This window comes from Peromyscus maniculatus, chromosome 1 (genome assembly GCF_049852395.1).
Source record: "Peromyscus maniculatus bairdii isolate BWxNUB_F1_BW_parent chromosome 1, HU_Pman_BW_mat_3.1, whole genome shotgun sequence".
Lineage (NCBI taxonomy): Eukaryota > Metazoa > Chordata > Mammalia > Rodentia > Cricetidae > Peromyscus > Peromyscus maniculatus.
In genome coordinates this window covers 199,919,159-199,934,660 of record NC_134852.1, presented here as the reverse complement: position 1 = coordinate 199,934,660, position 15,502 = coordinate 199,919,159, and the positions used below count along the sequence as shown (strand labels likewise).

Sequence of the window (15,502 nt, the reverse complement as noted above, 5' to 3'; positions counted from 1 at the left end):
ATCGACATGCATGGGTGGTTGACAGATAGACATGGATGGGTGGTTGACAGATGGACATGGATGGGTGGTTGACAGATGAACATGGATGGGTGGTTGACAGATGGACATGCATGGGTGGTTGACAGATGGACATGGATGGCTGGTTAGTGGATAATGTAAATGGATGGAACACGGATGACAGTTGGAGGGTGGATGGATGTAGGCGACATGAACAAAGGACAGAGAATGCCTCCAGACATGGAAGGGCCTCTTTGACATCCTCTATGGGGACTTCATAGTTGAACCCCATCGCTGTTTTTTGTCCCTAACTCTTCTACATCCTTTAGAAATCCATGAATCACCTATGGCCAAGAGGCAGCCGGCCAAGTCGGTAACAGGATGTCAGGTACCCTAAGGGGGAACTTGTACTACTCCATGGCAGTGGGCCTGCCCCACATCCCCTTTCCTAGGAGCTCAGCTTTGTGATTCTTCCTCCCTGGCCTCGTTCATAGACTGCTGGTCAGAGTCTTCCACTGGGTGGGACTCCTTGGAAGGTGCATAGGAAGAATCACAGTGTTTGTGCTCATGACCCTAAGTTGGCATCATGTGTGATGGGACCAGGGTCTTACAGCTCTGTTCCCATCAGGGAGGGCCACCCCCCCACACACACACACTGCAGATCAAGCCCTTCTTGTGAGGCCACGCTTTCAGTTGGAAACTTTTCCATGTTCCAGTCTCTCCACCTTAGCCGAATACCATGCTAAGAGCTTTGCGCATTGTCTATATTGACCCCCACGACCTGGCAAAGCAAGAATTGGTTTAGCTCCTTTATAACTGAAGGTTCAGGGAGCTACAGAGTGGCAGGCAGATGGCTGGACCAGGCTTTGAACCCCTCTCTCTCCTCACTAGTTGCTCTGAGGCCCAGACATTGTGGGGCCATGCCTGAGTGTCAGTCACACGCAGGGCCTGTGCCCACTGTGGTGGGACAAGCCAGAGGAGGCAGGCAGACAGCACTTCGACTTTTCTCTGTGGATAGAGCAGCAGAGACTCTTTGGGAAGCTCAGGAGACAAAGCAAAATCTGTCTCTCTCTGTGAGGAGGGAGGCTATCTTCTGAGGTCTATGATGGTCATAGCATCCAGCCCCTCTAGGACACAGGCTGGAGGTCCCAAGACCCCTTTCTTCCCCCGAGGAATTCAGCTTTTCCCCCCAGAGCAGGAATCTGGCCTCTCTGGGCAATCCACATGGTCACAATGGGGCCCATTCTCAGAGCCCTGGAAAAGGCAGGCCCTGCGGAGAAAGGCCAGATTCTTGTTGGACACAAGAGCCTTCAGTGCAGCAGTTTAGACCAGGACACAAATGGGGGCATAGAATGGCATCCATGCTCCCTGTTTTGCCTGGAGGTCGCTGCCTCTTGAGACCATGCTGTGCAAAAGCTTTCAAAAGTCAGAACAGAAACCCAGCTCCAGGCTATGGGGCAGGGGGTGGTAGACAGCTCCCAGAGCTCTGCAGACCTCAGCTGACCCGGGGTCCCCTTTGCCCAGATACTCTCATTTGGCTTCTAGAAGAACATGTTCCTTCTTCCTCTGTGGCTCTCTTGCAGAATCGGAGTCTTGCAGCAGCTCTGTCTGCTGCTCAGAGTAGCCTCCTTGGAATGGAAGCCCAGAGAACTCACCAGTGTTTTTAAAATGCCCCTGCCAATTAAGAAACGCATCTCATCTGAGGGGTGGTGGCACATGCCTTTAATCCCAGCACTCAGGAGGCAGAGTCAGGTGGATCTCTATGAGTTTGAGGCCAGCCTGGTCTACAGAGTGGGTTCCAGGATAGCCAGGGAGGTTACACAGAGAAACCCTGTCTCCAAAAAAACAAAAGAAAACAAACAATAAAACAAAAAACAAAAAGAAAAGAAGGAGAAGATCTCACATTGCAGCCCAACACAGGGAGACAGACAGTCAGACAGGTAGACAGATTACTGAAACTGACATTTCACAGAACACCCTTAACCATAAATGACTTAAATGGTTTCTAGTCAGTTCTACCCTTTAGAAGCGCTTGGTGAGATCTGTCACAGCAAGTTCGGCGCTCACTGACGGATGAAGGCTTGAAAGCATTAGTTTGGCTGGGAATGGTAGGCGCTGGGAATGGTAGGCGCTGGGAATGGTAGGGGATGGGAATGGTAGGCGCTGGGAATGGTAGGCGCTGGGAATGGTAGGGGATGGGAATGGTGGGCGATGGGAATGGTAGGCGCTGGGAATGGTAGGGGCTGGGAATGGTAGGCGCTGGGAATGGCGGGCGATGGGAATGGTAGGATCCTAGGAATGGTAGGCGCCCCTGTGATCTCAGCACTTTGCAGGCACAGACGGGAGGATCAGGAGTTCAGAGTCATCCTCAGCTACTTAGTGTGTTTAAGGGCCAGCCTGGCCTACATAAGACTGCCTCCAAAAAAACACCCCAGCATTCTTTAATTAATTAAAAAAGCTTTTTGATCCCAATTCTCTTTCCCCAACTTCCAATTAGCAAATACAGGGGTGCTCTACAAGGCCCAACCGAAAACAGAAAGTTTAAAGTGGCTTGTCCAGGCCACCAATCCTGATGGCAGAGCAGAGCCCAGAACTAGGTTAGTTGATTTAGGGCCACACTGTCACAGCCTCTCTCCTGCCTCCATCTTCTAGTCATCTACCTTTCCTAGTCCCGAAAGTTTCCCTCCAGCTGGACTCGGGGCACGTGCCCCTTGCCCCTGATCCCTCCTGGATTTCACAGCTGGACCTTCAAACTCTATCCATCCTGGCCCATCACCAGACCACCTGTTCACACACTACCAGATCCGTTTTTCCTTCGTTGTGAGCGGCTTGTCCCTGTTTCTAGAGCCTTTCCCCTTGTTCCTGTCCTGTCCTGGGATTAAAAGGGCCTTGTCTCTGAGGGGACCCTCCTTCCGCCCAGGATCTCTGTTGTGCTTGGCGTGTTGGTTGTCTGGGGATGTCAGCTCCCACCTTGGATTGTGTACCGTTGGAACCCACCTGCACCACAGACCTGCACCACAGACCTGAGAACCAGCTTCCCTCATGCCTGCCTATAAGGGCCCTAAGGTCACAGGGCAGCAGCTTCCAAAGCTTACAGGATGACGAGTGGTTGGGATCACCACAGTCTCTCCTGGACTAGATTGAGCCCCCCTCAGCCAAGGTTATATCCGATGCAATCTCCCCAGTCCACCTAGTCTAAGGAGTGCCTGTGTCCTAGCTCTCAAAGTCACCCCAAGCCAGCCATCTGCCACGGAGTCTGCTTCTCCTGAGCAGGTCTTAGCGGCAGCCGCGGACCTGCAGACGGGCACCCCAGGCCGTGCAGCCAAAGTCAGCCAGCAGACAGCATTGGAATGGAAGTGCGAGCCTGTGCCCGTGCCAAGGCGCTCACTGATGGGGAGGGAGGGGAGAGGAAAGGATGCTGTGGGCGGCTGCCAGATTCTGCCTACCAAGGAGACAGCAACCTTCCTCATGGCCACCCGAGACCTTAACTTCCCTGACTCTTCTCTCACCTGCCTCAGCTACTCTTCCTGGCTTCCCTTTCACACTGATAACCTTGATGGACAGGGGTGACCACTCCCAGCAAGAGTCCACGGCTGGTGGTGTGTCCTCTTTTTGCAGTCCAGTTCTTAGGCCCTGGTTCAGTCCCACTGGAGCATTGTGGGTCAGGACTATCTGTCTAACCCCGGGATCCCGGGCATCCCTCCTCTTGCTCCCTTAGGACCTTAGTCTCCCCATCCGTAAAGTGGGTTAACATCAGCTCCACCTGCCTCAGCACTGAAGAATCTCCAAGCTAGGAATCTCCAAGAGTGTGTTATAGGGAGAGGAATTGTTTTCTTTTACTTTTCCTCAGGCTGTGATAAAATTCCACAGAAAGAGCAGTTTAAAGGTTTCTTGGGGCTCACAGGTACAGCCCATGATGGTGGGCGAGTCCAGGGCCTCATCTTGAAGCCCCTGGTTACAAAGTATCCGCACACAGGAGACAGAGAGAAATGAATGTTCATGCCCAGCTGACTTTCTCCTTTTTATCACCCTGGGGACCCCAGGCCACAGAACGGTGCTGCACGTACTGGTTGGGTCCTCCACTCACTGAACTCTCGGGGGTGGCTGTGCTGGGCTTCCAGAATAGTCTGTGCCACAACCTGTATACTCCATCCTCCCCAAAGCCTCGGTTCTGTGGCTGTCCTCATTCTGTGACTGTGACTGGCTGTGGCTGCCCTCGTCCTCTGGGTGGAGAAGTTCAGGACTGAGGTAGTTCAGGGTCACCTCCACAGCAAGCAGCCTAGCTTTGAACCAGAGGCTTTGGCCTCACGTGAGCTCAATTGCATCTCCCCAGAAAGGGCCCAGAGAGAAACAGTGTGACTCTCCTTTTGCAGACACCGATGGAGAGCTGAAGGGGAACTCAGCCTTCTCTCCTGCGGTCCACCCTGTGGGCCACAGGGGAACACTGGCCGCCGTGTGCTCCCCACCAGCACCGTGTTCCAGTTTTCTTAGTACAGTCCGTGCCTGTTGTCTTAGTCACCCCCGGCCGGCTAAATGGCTCGACAGCCTGGTGGAGCCTGAGAGGCCTTTCCAATTACATTAGCTTCTGGCATCACGAAAGGGAGATGCTAGCCTTGCCCTCCCTCTTCTCCTCCTTCCGGTGGCTCCCTGGGCCTCAGTGACTCAGCAGCAGGTCAGAGGCAGGCTAGACTGTGACTTCAGGGAGGGGAGCGTGGTCGGGGCAGCGACTCTCATCACCGGAGGAAGACCCCAATTGAGTGAGGGGGGAGTCTGACCCCAGCACAGGGTCCCCGCTCTCCTGTCAGGCCAGACCTGATTGAGAGGTGTGTGTGCCTGCGGTGGGGGAGTCCTGCCTTTTCCTAGTCTGGTATGTGAGGGATGGGGGAGTCCCAGATACCTAAGCTGCTTCTCAGCACATTCAGCAGTTAAAAATACCAAGTGGCTTTGCTGAAAGGTGCCCGACCGGAAACCTCCGAGAATTTCCTATTAGGGCAGAGCCTTCCTGGGCTGGAGGCCAGGCACCTCATGGATTCCTCTAACTGCCACCCTACCTTAGTTCATTTGTGACCCAGCTGCACCCTCCCCCCCCCACTGTCAAGACCCAGTCTCCCCTTCTCCCCAGGTGTTTGTCAGGCCCCAGGGTTCTGCCCTCTACTCCTGCACCCACAGCTCCAGGAGGGTGGGGCTCGAGAGTTTGTGTGCAGCCTCAGACCTCAGCCAGGCTTCCCAACCCAACCCCAGCCACTCATTGACTGAGTCTGGCCCTGCCCTTCTCACCTGAAAGGAGACGACGTAGCATTCACAGGGAGAGAGATCCGGGAACCCTGGGTGGAGGACTGCAGACTCCGATGGTGGGACAAGGCCCTCCAGAGGTTCTGTCTGTAAGCTTTTTGGGAAATTCGAACACATTGCTCCTGCTTCACACAACTGTCCTGAGGGAGTGGCTGGGGCCTGGTGCTTACGCAACCCTGGCCCAGCCTCAGAATCCCAAGGAAGCTTGTTGGAAACACAAGACAACCAAGTAGGTGTGGGTGGCTCCACCCTGGATTTCTAGCCAGCTTTCTAGATGATTCTATTGAATGGTCAGCCTGAGCTTCACCAGTGTGGTGCCTGTGACGTACGCCTCATTCCTTCGTTCCTCCGTCCCATGAGGACAGCTCGCCTGCCTCCTTGCTGGTGCTGCTGATTCAAAGACAGTCTCGGGCAGCCTTCAGCATGGAGAAGGTAGCCACTGAAGCGAGGGAGCCGCTCCTGCTTGGCCACGGCAGACTTGGGAATGGCCAGTGGACCGTGGAGTTCTAGAACCCAGCAAGCCCTTTGGGAAAATGGTGGCTCTGAATTGCCAGCCATGTCCTGCCCTTCCCCTTGGTCAGCCTCGGTGGAAAATCTTGGGAAAAGAATTCCTCTCTGGGTGGGAAACAGCCACTATATAATAATCCTTTTCCTGCTGGGCGTTCTCCCTACGTCTGAACATCAAGGGGGCCCTGGGAGGCGGGCTAGGGCTCAGTCTCTGCCAGCTTACCTTCTGCTTCAGCAAGGGGCCTGGTTTGGGTACTGTTCCTCGTGAAACGTCATGAGTGAATTGGGAAGGAAAGGATTTATTTATCACTCTTCCACATCACTGAAGGAAGTCAGGACAGGAACTCAAACAGGGCAAGAACCTGGAGGCAGGAGCTGATGCAGAGGCCGTGGAGGGGAGCTGCTTATGGGCTTGTCTTGTCAGGGTTTGCTCAGCCTGGTTTGTTATAGAACCCAGGACCATCATCCTAGAGATGGCCCCACCCATCATGGCTGGGCCCTCCCCCATCAATCACTAATTTAAAAAATGCCCTACAGGTTTGTGTAGCTAGAGTTTTCCTGCCTGGCCCACAGCCAGGACAAATCTCTCTCACCTGCCAGTCCCACAGCCACTCAGACCCAACCAAGTAAACACAGAGATTTATATTGCTTCAAACTGTATGGCCATGGCAGGCTTCTTGCTAACTGTTCTTATAGCTTAAATTAACCCATTTCTATAAATCTATACCTTGCCACGTGGCTCGTGGCCTACCGGCATCTTCACATGCTGCTTGTCATGGTGGCGGCTGGCAGTGTCTCTGACTCAGCCTTCCACTTCCCAGAATTCTTCTCCTCCTTGTCCCACCTATACTTCCTCCTGCCTGACTACTGGCCAGTGTTTTATTTACTAACCAATCAGAGCAACACATTTGCCATGCAGAACATCCCAAAGCAGCTTTGCCTGCAGCCTGACCTTATGGAGGCCTTTTCTCAGTTGAGGCTCCCTCCTCTCTGAAGATTCTGTCCTGTGTCAAGTTGACATAAAACTAGCCAGCGCATCAAGGGAGAGATGCACATTTGTGTCCTCAGCCCTGCTCTCCACCCTTCCTAACAGTGCAGCCTCTGCCCACAGGGCCTGCAGCTTTTAGTCTTCCCCGGGACTTCTGAACCACAAGCCCTTCCTCACAGTGTGTGATGCTGGGCAGTGAATGAGCCTCAACTCATTCACTGGGGGGTTCCAAACTGGACAAGAAGGAGGGGAGGCACATGTCGCTCATTCCAGCCCTCAGGAGGCAGAGGCAAGCAAAAGTTCAAGCCCAGCCAGGACTACATAGTGAGGCTGTCTCAATAGAAACAAGAAGAGCAGCTTCCCTGCCCGATGGATTGGGGACAGGGCCGGCCCCCTGCCTGTGTAGGCCAGTCGCCTTTCCTGTTACCTAAGGCCATTTCCTTCAGGATCTCAGGGATCTGAATCTGAGAGTCTCTCCCCACGGGCTGCCTGCCTGCCCTTCTCAATGAGACCCTCCTCCAGGGAGCAGATCCAGCTAGCTAGTTTGCTTGGCCAAAAATAGGGAGCAAGTGGCATTTTCTTTGGTCCTCAGGGACCAGGAGGGCAGGCAGTTCCTCTTGTCTCCAGATAAGTCCCAAGCTGGCTTCTGTGTGCTGTTCCTTGAGCATTATGAGAATGCAGATTTTAGGAATTCCACGAGACTGGGGGAATGAATGGAAGGTCCAGGAGGAACAGCCAGCTTTGGGGAGCCTGCCTCTGCCTGATCCTGAGTGTAGGTCTACAGGAACCGGAGAGCAGAACTGGGCAGACTCCAAGCTGTCCATTCAGGGCAGAAGGAAGGTGGGAGGGGCTATATGACTGGGTACCGGCAGTTATTTTAAGTGACAGACTAGGACCCAGTACTCCCTTTAGAAGCTCAGTCTCCATTCCTACCACTCCCAGCTTCCTCTGCACCTCTGCAGAGTGCCCAGAAGAGAAGGCCCAGTGTCCGCCTTTAAAGAAAAAGAACTACAGGTGCTATGTTCCTGCAGGCCATGTTTGCCCATTACTTGTGCCAGACCCAAAAGATGGAGTGGTTTAAAGCAGCTAATGTGCCTTAAGGGCGCCATGGGTGGTGGTGGGGGGGGGAGGACAGCATTGAATCAAAGAGTCAAACAAACTAATTGCAGAAATGAAAGCGTGCTGGGGAAGTCGCCACCAGGCTAGCAACGCCAAATGGTCAGAGCCTGGGTTCTAGCGATCACCCACCCTCCTGGTAGCCTCAGTTTCCCTGTTTGGCAGGCCCGCCGGAATCTGATAGCTCTCTCCAATCTATTGAGAATTAGGGAAGGTGAGCCCCCTTTGGGTAGGCTGGGGCGCGGCCAGGGTGCGGGCTGCGGAGAGGCAGGGCGGGGCGAGGAGGCTGGTCCTGCCGTGGGGAGGCCGGGCTGCCGGGGCGGCGGGCGGGTATCGCAACGCGCAGTGCGTGCAACTGCGGAGCGCGCGGCTCACCGAGCCGCGGCATCACATGAGCTGAGGCGCCGGGAGCGGTCGCAGCCCGCCGGTGGGCGCCCCCATAGCTGCAGCCCCGTGCCCCCGCCCGCCCTAACCATGTCTATTTGTTGTTGTTTCTTTTTCAGAGATTATGGCAGTTCCAAGAGGAAATCAGGTAAGGGAGTCTCGGCGCTTTTCTTTCTGACCTCCCAGCTGCATGCACGCGTCCCTCAGATCCTGCGCAGGACTTTCGGGGTGGGGGGAATGTCTTCCCGGCCTGCGGCGGCACTGTGGTCCTGCTGTCGGGGGACGCATTCTTTGCCCCTTCCCTGTCCCTTCCTCCCTAAGTTCTCTACCACTCACACCTTCATTCTCCTCCTTAGTCCCTCTGACTCCTTGAGGGGAGTAGGGTGCATGGGGTAGGGGGTGTCTCGGAAAGGGCCTGAGCCCCTGCAGCATCTGCAGGCGGATCCTGCACCCCAGCTGCAGGAGCCACTGCTGGGTATTGCTGTGGCTTTCCCGTTCATCCTTCGCGCTGCGCTGGAGGAGTTTGTGGATACGCAGGGTCTTTTGAGTGGGAAAGTGAGACTGAGAAGGGGTTGGTTGCTCTTGAGAGACTTGGGTTTGCTGCACCTTACCACTGGCCCGAACTCTCCCCAGCTGGGAGCTTGCGCTGCGCAAGGTTGTGGGGGTCTGCTGCAGCCGAGCGTGGCTTGCAGAGACAGACCTAGTGGGCGTGCGGGGGAGGGACGGCGGCGGGGGGGGGGCGGGGAGCACGCGGCAGGTGTAGGTGCTCCCCAATCAAGAATGAGGTGGTTCTCTGGTGCTGTCCCAGAGGGTCAAAGAAGATTCTTTCTGGGTGGGGGAGGCTTTCCCAAATGGCACACGCCTGGGTGTGGGTGGGGTGTAGTTAGTTGGGGGAGGATGATCTTTTAAAGTTAGTGTGGTGAATTTTGGGGTGCAGGGCTGAGGCAGACAGAGAGAGCTACATTGGCACATGTGTCTCCTGTATGTGTCCTGGTGGGGTGTCATGGACAGTCTCCTGAAGAGTCTGACCCTTGGGGGTGTGTTCAAGGCCCCTATATCTCAATGGGGGGGGGCTGTGGGCCAAGTAGAGGCTTGCCTGCCGCCGCGATGGGTGGGAATTGAGGTGGAAGTAATTGTATTCTGTGTCCTTGTAAATATAGGTTTGGATGTGTTGGGTGTGCAAATGCTATCTTGTGTCTGGATGTGGGAGGCCATGTGCTGGGTTGTGCGGACCTGGGTGGTCCTGCTGATAACTGTGCATAGGCTGGGTGTCCTCTGTGTGCTATAGGCTCAAGCCTGTGCAAGCACGCTTGTGTACTTGTGGAGTAGGATGTGGTGTACACAGACTGACAGCTGTGCCAGGGTATCTCGGGTATGCACTGCAGCAGAAGGGCATTTCTTTTTGTGAAAAGGGGGGGTGAGGAGCCTGAAGAGTTTTCTCGTCAACCCTGCTGGCCAGAGCCCAAAGGGAGAACCGGAGGGGCAAAACTGGAGTTGCCATAACCAAGACACTTGCCCTGAACCTCTTCAAGTCCAGCGCACTCATTCATGCAGAACTCCAGCTTCCTGTTTGGCTTTGGGAAGTTTTTGTTGCAGTTTCTTCATTATGCTTACAACAATAATGATGAAGATCCTGTCTCATGTAATATAGGATAGCCCTTAGCACATAATAAAATCATAATACTATGTAATAATGTGTGTATGATACTCTGTGTAGTACTGTATGATACTACAGCAGTAGTGGATAGCCATTATCCTTGTGGGCCTCCTGTTTTAAGGTAGGGGTCCTGCCCACTCCCCATGCTCCACTCAGGCTGCCTCCTCAGTTTCTCTGCCTTCCATCTCCATCCAGGAAAAGGACGGATGAGGAAATTTAATTTATATTAGTATGCTTATGGTAATGGCCACTTAATGTCATGGTTAAAATGGCAGGCTGGAGCCAGGCATCAGGCCTTGGGAGCCAGGCTCTTTCTCCTGTGACTCATGGGAGACTCCTCCCTCTCGGGACCTAGTCTGTCTTTGTAAATTAGGGACATTTACATCCACTTTGTGGTGGTTAACTAATTTTCTCTAGACCGTTATCTTTGAATGTCATTAGATGGGCCATGGTGCTTGGTGAGGACTTTTCATTTGTGTGTTTCTATGATGTAGTTATTGTTTAATGAAATTAACATTTAAATCAGTGAACCCTGAATAAATCCTATTACCCTCTCTAATGTGGGTGGGCCTTATCCAATCAGTTGAAGGCCTTAATGGAACACCCCCCCCCCACACACACACACACACACACGTACATACACACGTACACACGCACGCACACGCACCAACACACCAACCAGGAGCTCTGCTGTAGCTTGCCTTTGGACTTGACTACAGCTGGTTCCCAGGCTCCTACCTGCCCTCCCTCATCACAGACTTGGTGTTCACTAAGCTTCCAAAGTCACATGAGCCAATTTCAAAACTAATTTTTTTCTCTATATGCACATCATGTTGGCCTGTTTCTCTGGAGAACTCTAACACACACTTACATGGCAGTGATGGTACCAGTTGATATCTGTGAGTGTGGTTAGATCATTGCCTGCAGCAGAGAAAACAGTCTTGAAGGGCTAGCCACTGTTCCTCAGTGAGCGCTCAGTGCCCAGAACTTTACATGTGTTCCTTCACGTTCTGCTCGGCCACACCGCCTGGTGGCTTTTGCAAGAAGAAACCTAAAACTCCAGTCTGGTGACGGCCCATGGCTCTGGGCACATGCAGAATCAGAGTCCAGGTTTAGAGCTTACCCCTGCTCTACAGGGGAGCCTCTCAGGGTCGCTCACCCGGAGGAGGTGGGTACCATTTATTGTCTTTGCTTTCCAGCCTCATTCCAAAGCTTGCGCTACCTACAAGACCCTTGATGATGATGGAAATGAGTGGGACACTCTTCTAGAGACACGTCTGTCCACAGGGGCCAGGTTGTCCTCTCTCTTGAGCTCAGAGAGCAGGTTCATGTCGCCTAGGACTTCCGAGGCAGAGCTGGGGCCAGAGTGCTCACTTGGCATGTTCAAAACCTTAGGTTTAATCCCCACACTGAATAAGCCCAGTTTGGTGGTCTGTGCCTGCAACCTCACCACTCAGGAAGCACAGGTAGGAGAATCAGAAGTCGAGAGGCGTCCTTGGCTCTACAGTAAGCTCCAGGCCAGTGTTGGTTACATGAGACAATGAACTATTTCTAGAATTCCTAGAAAGAAGCTGTGGCGGCAAAGGCTGATTGACTGGATGGAACGTCAGTGGTGTGGAGAGGTTGGAATGTTGCAAGTCCAGAGTCTGTCTTTGGCTCATCTTTAGCCTTGTCACTAGCCATTTATCGTCCCCCTCTGTATGTGACATTTTTGTGACCATTAGGTAAATATTTGGAATATATGAACAGAATCCTAGTTCCCACCAACCAAAGGGCTAAGGGTACTGTCCGATATTTCCGAAGCCTGTGGCAGAGCCCCCCCCCTCCCCCATGCATCTGTTGCCTGCCGAGCTGATGTACTCAGTGCGTTTGAAAAGTGTGCTACTGGATGACTTTCTTCAGTCCCGTCACTATAAGCAGTTCACAGGATTGCTGCCCCCTTGGAACATGTTACTGGGGGAAACCTGGATTGTTGTTCTTGGGCTGTGGTTACTCATATTCAGCTCTGGAATGAACCATCCCCTTTGGGGTGAGAGCTGCTGCTTTAGTTGAAAGGACCCCACCCCACCCCACCCCCCAAAAAAAGCCAGGCGTGGGCAGAGCTGGGCAAGAACAATGTCAGGTGGTTTACAGCCTCGTGGAGGTGGTGGCATTGGACCTTGGACAGAGGAAAGCGGGGTCTGGCCTTTCTCTGCATCTCTCCCACCATACCTGCTCCTTTCTACATCTTCCCTTGCCAGGACTCGGGCCCTCCCTCCCTCTGCCTCTCAACTGGACCTCCAGGTCCACCCACCTCTCCTCCTTCCCCTCCACCTCTCCGGAAGACCCCAGCTGTCCAAGTCGCCCCTTGGCTTCGGCCTTTACCCCCTGCAGCTGCCACTCCTCGCAGCACCACTAGGGGGCACTCTTAAAGTGCATTCCAAACCTGCTGAAATTCCCCGGGGGACTTCCATGCGGTGAAGAACAACTCCTTTTTCTGGCATAGTTGACCCCTGCTGCCTTTCTGACCTGGGCTCTGCCCCAACACACTCCCCACCCAGTCAAACCTGTTCAGCCGCTTGGTCATCCTCGTTCCTCAGACATCAAGCTCATTCCTTTGCATGGCGTTTGTACTTGCTGTACCCTGGGTCTGGAATAATCTTCCTCCGTTTTCCCCAGGGCTGGCTCCCTCTTGAGATGTTTGCTGTGTTGTTTACCATCTCAGAGAAGCCGCCCCAGCCTCGCCCTCCCAGATCTCCGCTCCTTCCCTGTGGCTGGTTTAGTTGTCTGGCGCATGTCCTTGCTCCCTGATTGACCATCTCCCGACACCTTGAAACCTTGGTTGAAGGCTGTGCCCCTGCACAAGCCTCAATCACTTGTTGAGAGTTTTGGAGAACGCATGAGTCCCTGGATCACCCTGGGAGGGTCAGGAAAGGGTGGCCTCTCTCCGGGCAAGCAAGCCTTTTTGACCTTATGGAGCCCGGCTGTGTGCAGTGTATGGCACAAGCGTCTGAGTTACAGAATTAGGCCTGCCATTTGGGAGGAGTCTGCGATGATGAGCTGTCCTGGGAAAGGCGCTGTGTGACAGAGGGAAGTGCTGGAGCGACGTGGACGGTTGACCGAGTAGACAGCCAGTGGGAAGGCTGAGGCCTGTGAGAGCCTGCCAGCCCCTCAGGCAGGCGGGGGCAGGGCGGAGAATGAGCAGGGTGAGGGGCAGGTGTAGGAGAGGAGGTGGGGTGACGCAGACATGGGGTCCCACCGGCCATTTCCTCTGGGTGAAATGAGGGCAGAGTGCTGTGACTTGGTTTTCGAGCTGGTGGTTGGAGATCCATAGAGTGGAAAGGGTGGCAGCATCTGGTGGATTCGGTGATTGCGCCTGGGCCTTGGGAAAGCATGGGCGCTGGACAGTGTCAGTCAGATCTCTCCATGTCCTGGTTTGTGTTCTAATGCCGTGAGAAAACATTCTGACTGAAAAGCGACTTGGGAAGGAAAGGGTTTATGGGGCTCACACTGTAGTTCACAGTCCGTCCCTGAGGGAAGTCAGGGCAGGAACTCCAGACAGGAACTGAAGCGGAGGCCGCGGAGGGCTGCTTGCTTGCTTGCCCCATGGTTCTCTCAGCTTCCGTCTTATGCAACCCAGGACTACCTGCTCAGAGGTGGCACCGTGCACATCAATTATTACTCAAGAAAATACCTCCAGACCTGCCCACAGGCGGGTCTGATAGAGACGCCTTCTCAGTTAAGGCTTTCTTCATGAGACTCTAGCTTGTGTCAAGTTGACAAAAACTGACCAGCACACTCAAAAGTTTCCTCTCTCATGTTTGTCAGCCATGTGACCTTGGACACGTTCCTTCACCCGGAGCTCACCTGTTGTCTTGTACCAGTCAGAGTTCAGCTGGAAGAACAGAAGCAACAGAAGACAGAGATTTATTATAATTGGGTGTGATGTAATCCCGACACTCAAAGGGCCGAGTTCAAGGCCAGCCTGGACCACCTAGGGAGGGAAGGAACCAGGGTGTCTGTGTGGTGGTGGTGGGGGTTATTGTAAGGAACTGGCTTACACACTGGCCAGGGCCGTCTAGGCCGGCCTGAACCCATCCGGCAGGCCTGAAGAAAACAGGCTGGACCTTTAAGCCCAAGCTGGAGCTGCTGTCCACACGTGTGGGTCTTCAGGGAGTCTCGGCTCTGCCCTGCAGCTTTACAGCTTCTTGGCTCTGGCCTCCCTCTCCACCACCACCCCAATGCTGGACAATTCCCCTTTCTTAACATCCACCAAGGATGGGCTTTTGCCGCCGCCACCACAAAAATGCCTTGCAAAAAAGAAAAAAAAAGTGTGGGGGCTGGCCTCTCCAGAGGGTCCGCGGAGCATCACACCTGACCAGTAGTGGCAGAAGCACCCTCTGGACAGGCTGGGTGAACCATCCATCTTGAGGGCCTTTTGCCAGCCAGCAGCAGAAAAGGCCAGTAGTGGCTGTGGCAGCTCCTCCATGGCGGCGGGCATTCCTCCCAGAGTCCTAAAGGACAGAGAAGCCCCGGGGCAGGACTTCCCTTCCAGTCCCCATAGCTCCCAAGGAAGATGCTTGAGGAATTCTCGGATTTGCCACGAGGGGGCGCAGTGGTCCATACAGCTCTGGAATCGTGGCTTCTGTGTGGTGCCACTTGCCAGGCCGAGGGGCCTGGTGCTCGTTCTCAGCCTTGAGCTCATTTCAATGCAAATGAGGTTGCTCAAGAGTGTTGCAAGCTGGTTCTCGTGGGCAGGTGTTGATGTTCCTGGTGAAGTCCTGTTTCCTCAGCCTGCGTTTCATGTCTGTGATCTTCAGTCTTCCTGGGCCCATCAGTGAGGTCAGCACTGTTGTGGTTCCATTGTTGGTGGAGGGAGAGTTTAGGTTTTGGCATCTCACACACTAGGTAGGATTTAAACCCCAGCTCTGCCCTGCATTGGCTTTGCTATTGGTTTGTGTGTTTATTGTTTGTTATAGGTTCTGGAAGGAGGGGAGAAGATGACATTAACTTGAGAGTAAAAAGATTCAATCATAGTATTTATTTCCATTTTGTGAGCCCCAGAGGAGTGTAGATTCTGACCCAGAGTGCCTGTTTCATGCCCCCCCCCATCTGCCAGGCTATATGTTCTTGATCAAGTCCTTAGCTTCCTTGTGCCTCGGTTTCATCTATAAAATGGGGGTGCGGGAGGCTGCAGAGATATACCCACGCTCCTGTAGGAAAGGGTGCCGATGTAGGTTCCTCCTCACTCCGGGTGGCAGTGAGTAAGTGCCATGTGTGGGGGAGTGCCCGCCGAGGCCAGGAGAGTGCATGGGGCCCCCTGGAGCTGTGGTCACAGGCGGCTGTGAGCTGCCCAGTGTGGATGCTGGGAACCGAACTCCGGTCCTTTGGAAGGAGGAAGAAGAGCAGGAAGAAGAGTGGGTGTTCTTAACGGCTGAGCCATCTCTCCAGCCCTGTGCTTCAGCCTTTTGAATAGCACGGCACAAACCTGTGTCTCTGGGCCTAGCCTTTGAGCTTGGGCAGGCTTTGGGTTTCTGTTCATTTGTTTTTAATTGTTCTTACTTTTAGGAGTTTTAATTTTA

The 15,502-nt window shown here is 53.8% G+C and overlaps 1 protein-coding gene across 7 annotated transcripts in view; it reads left to right on the top strand.

Annotated features, from left to right (window-relative positions):
- Positions 1 to 15,502, top strand: part of Sh3pxd2a (SH3 and PX domains 2A) — a 211,997-nt gene that overhangs the window by 120,856 nt on the left and 75,639 nt on the right. For all 7 annotated transcript variants that reach the window (XM_016001836.3, XM_006983313.4, XM_006983314.4 and 4 more), the window contains one exon: positions 8,404 to 8,432. In XM_016001836.3, the coding sequence (XP_015857322.1) occupies positions 8,404 to 8,432 (29 nt within the window). The remainder of the gene's footprint in view (positions 1 to 8,403; positions 8,433 to 15,502) is intronic.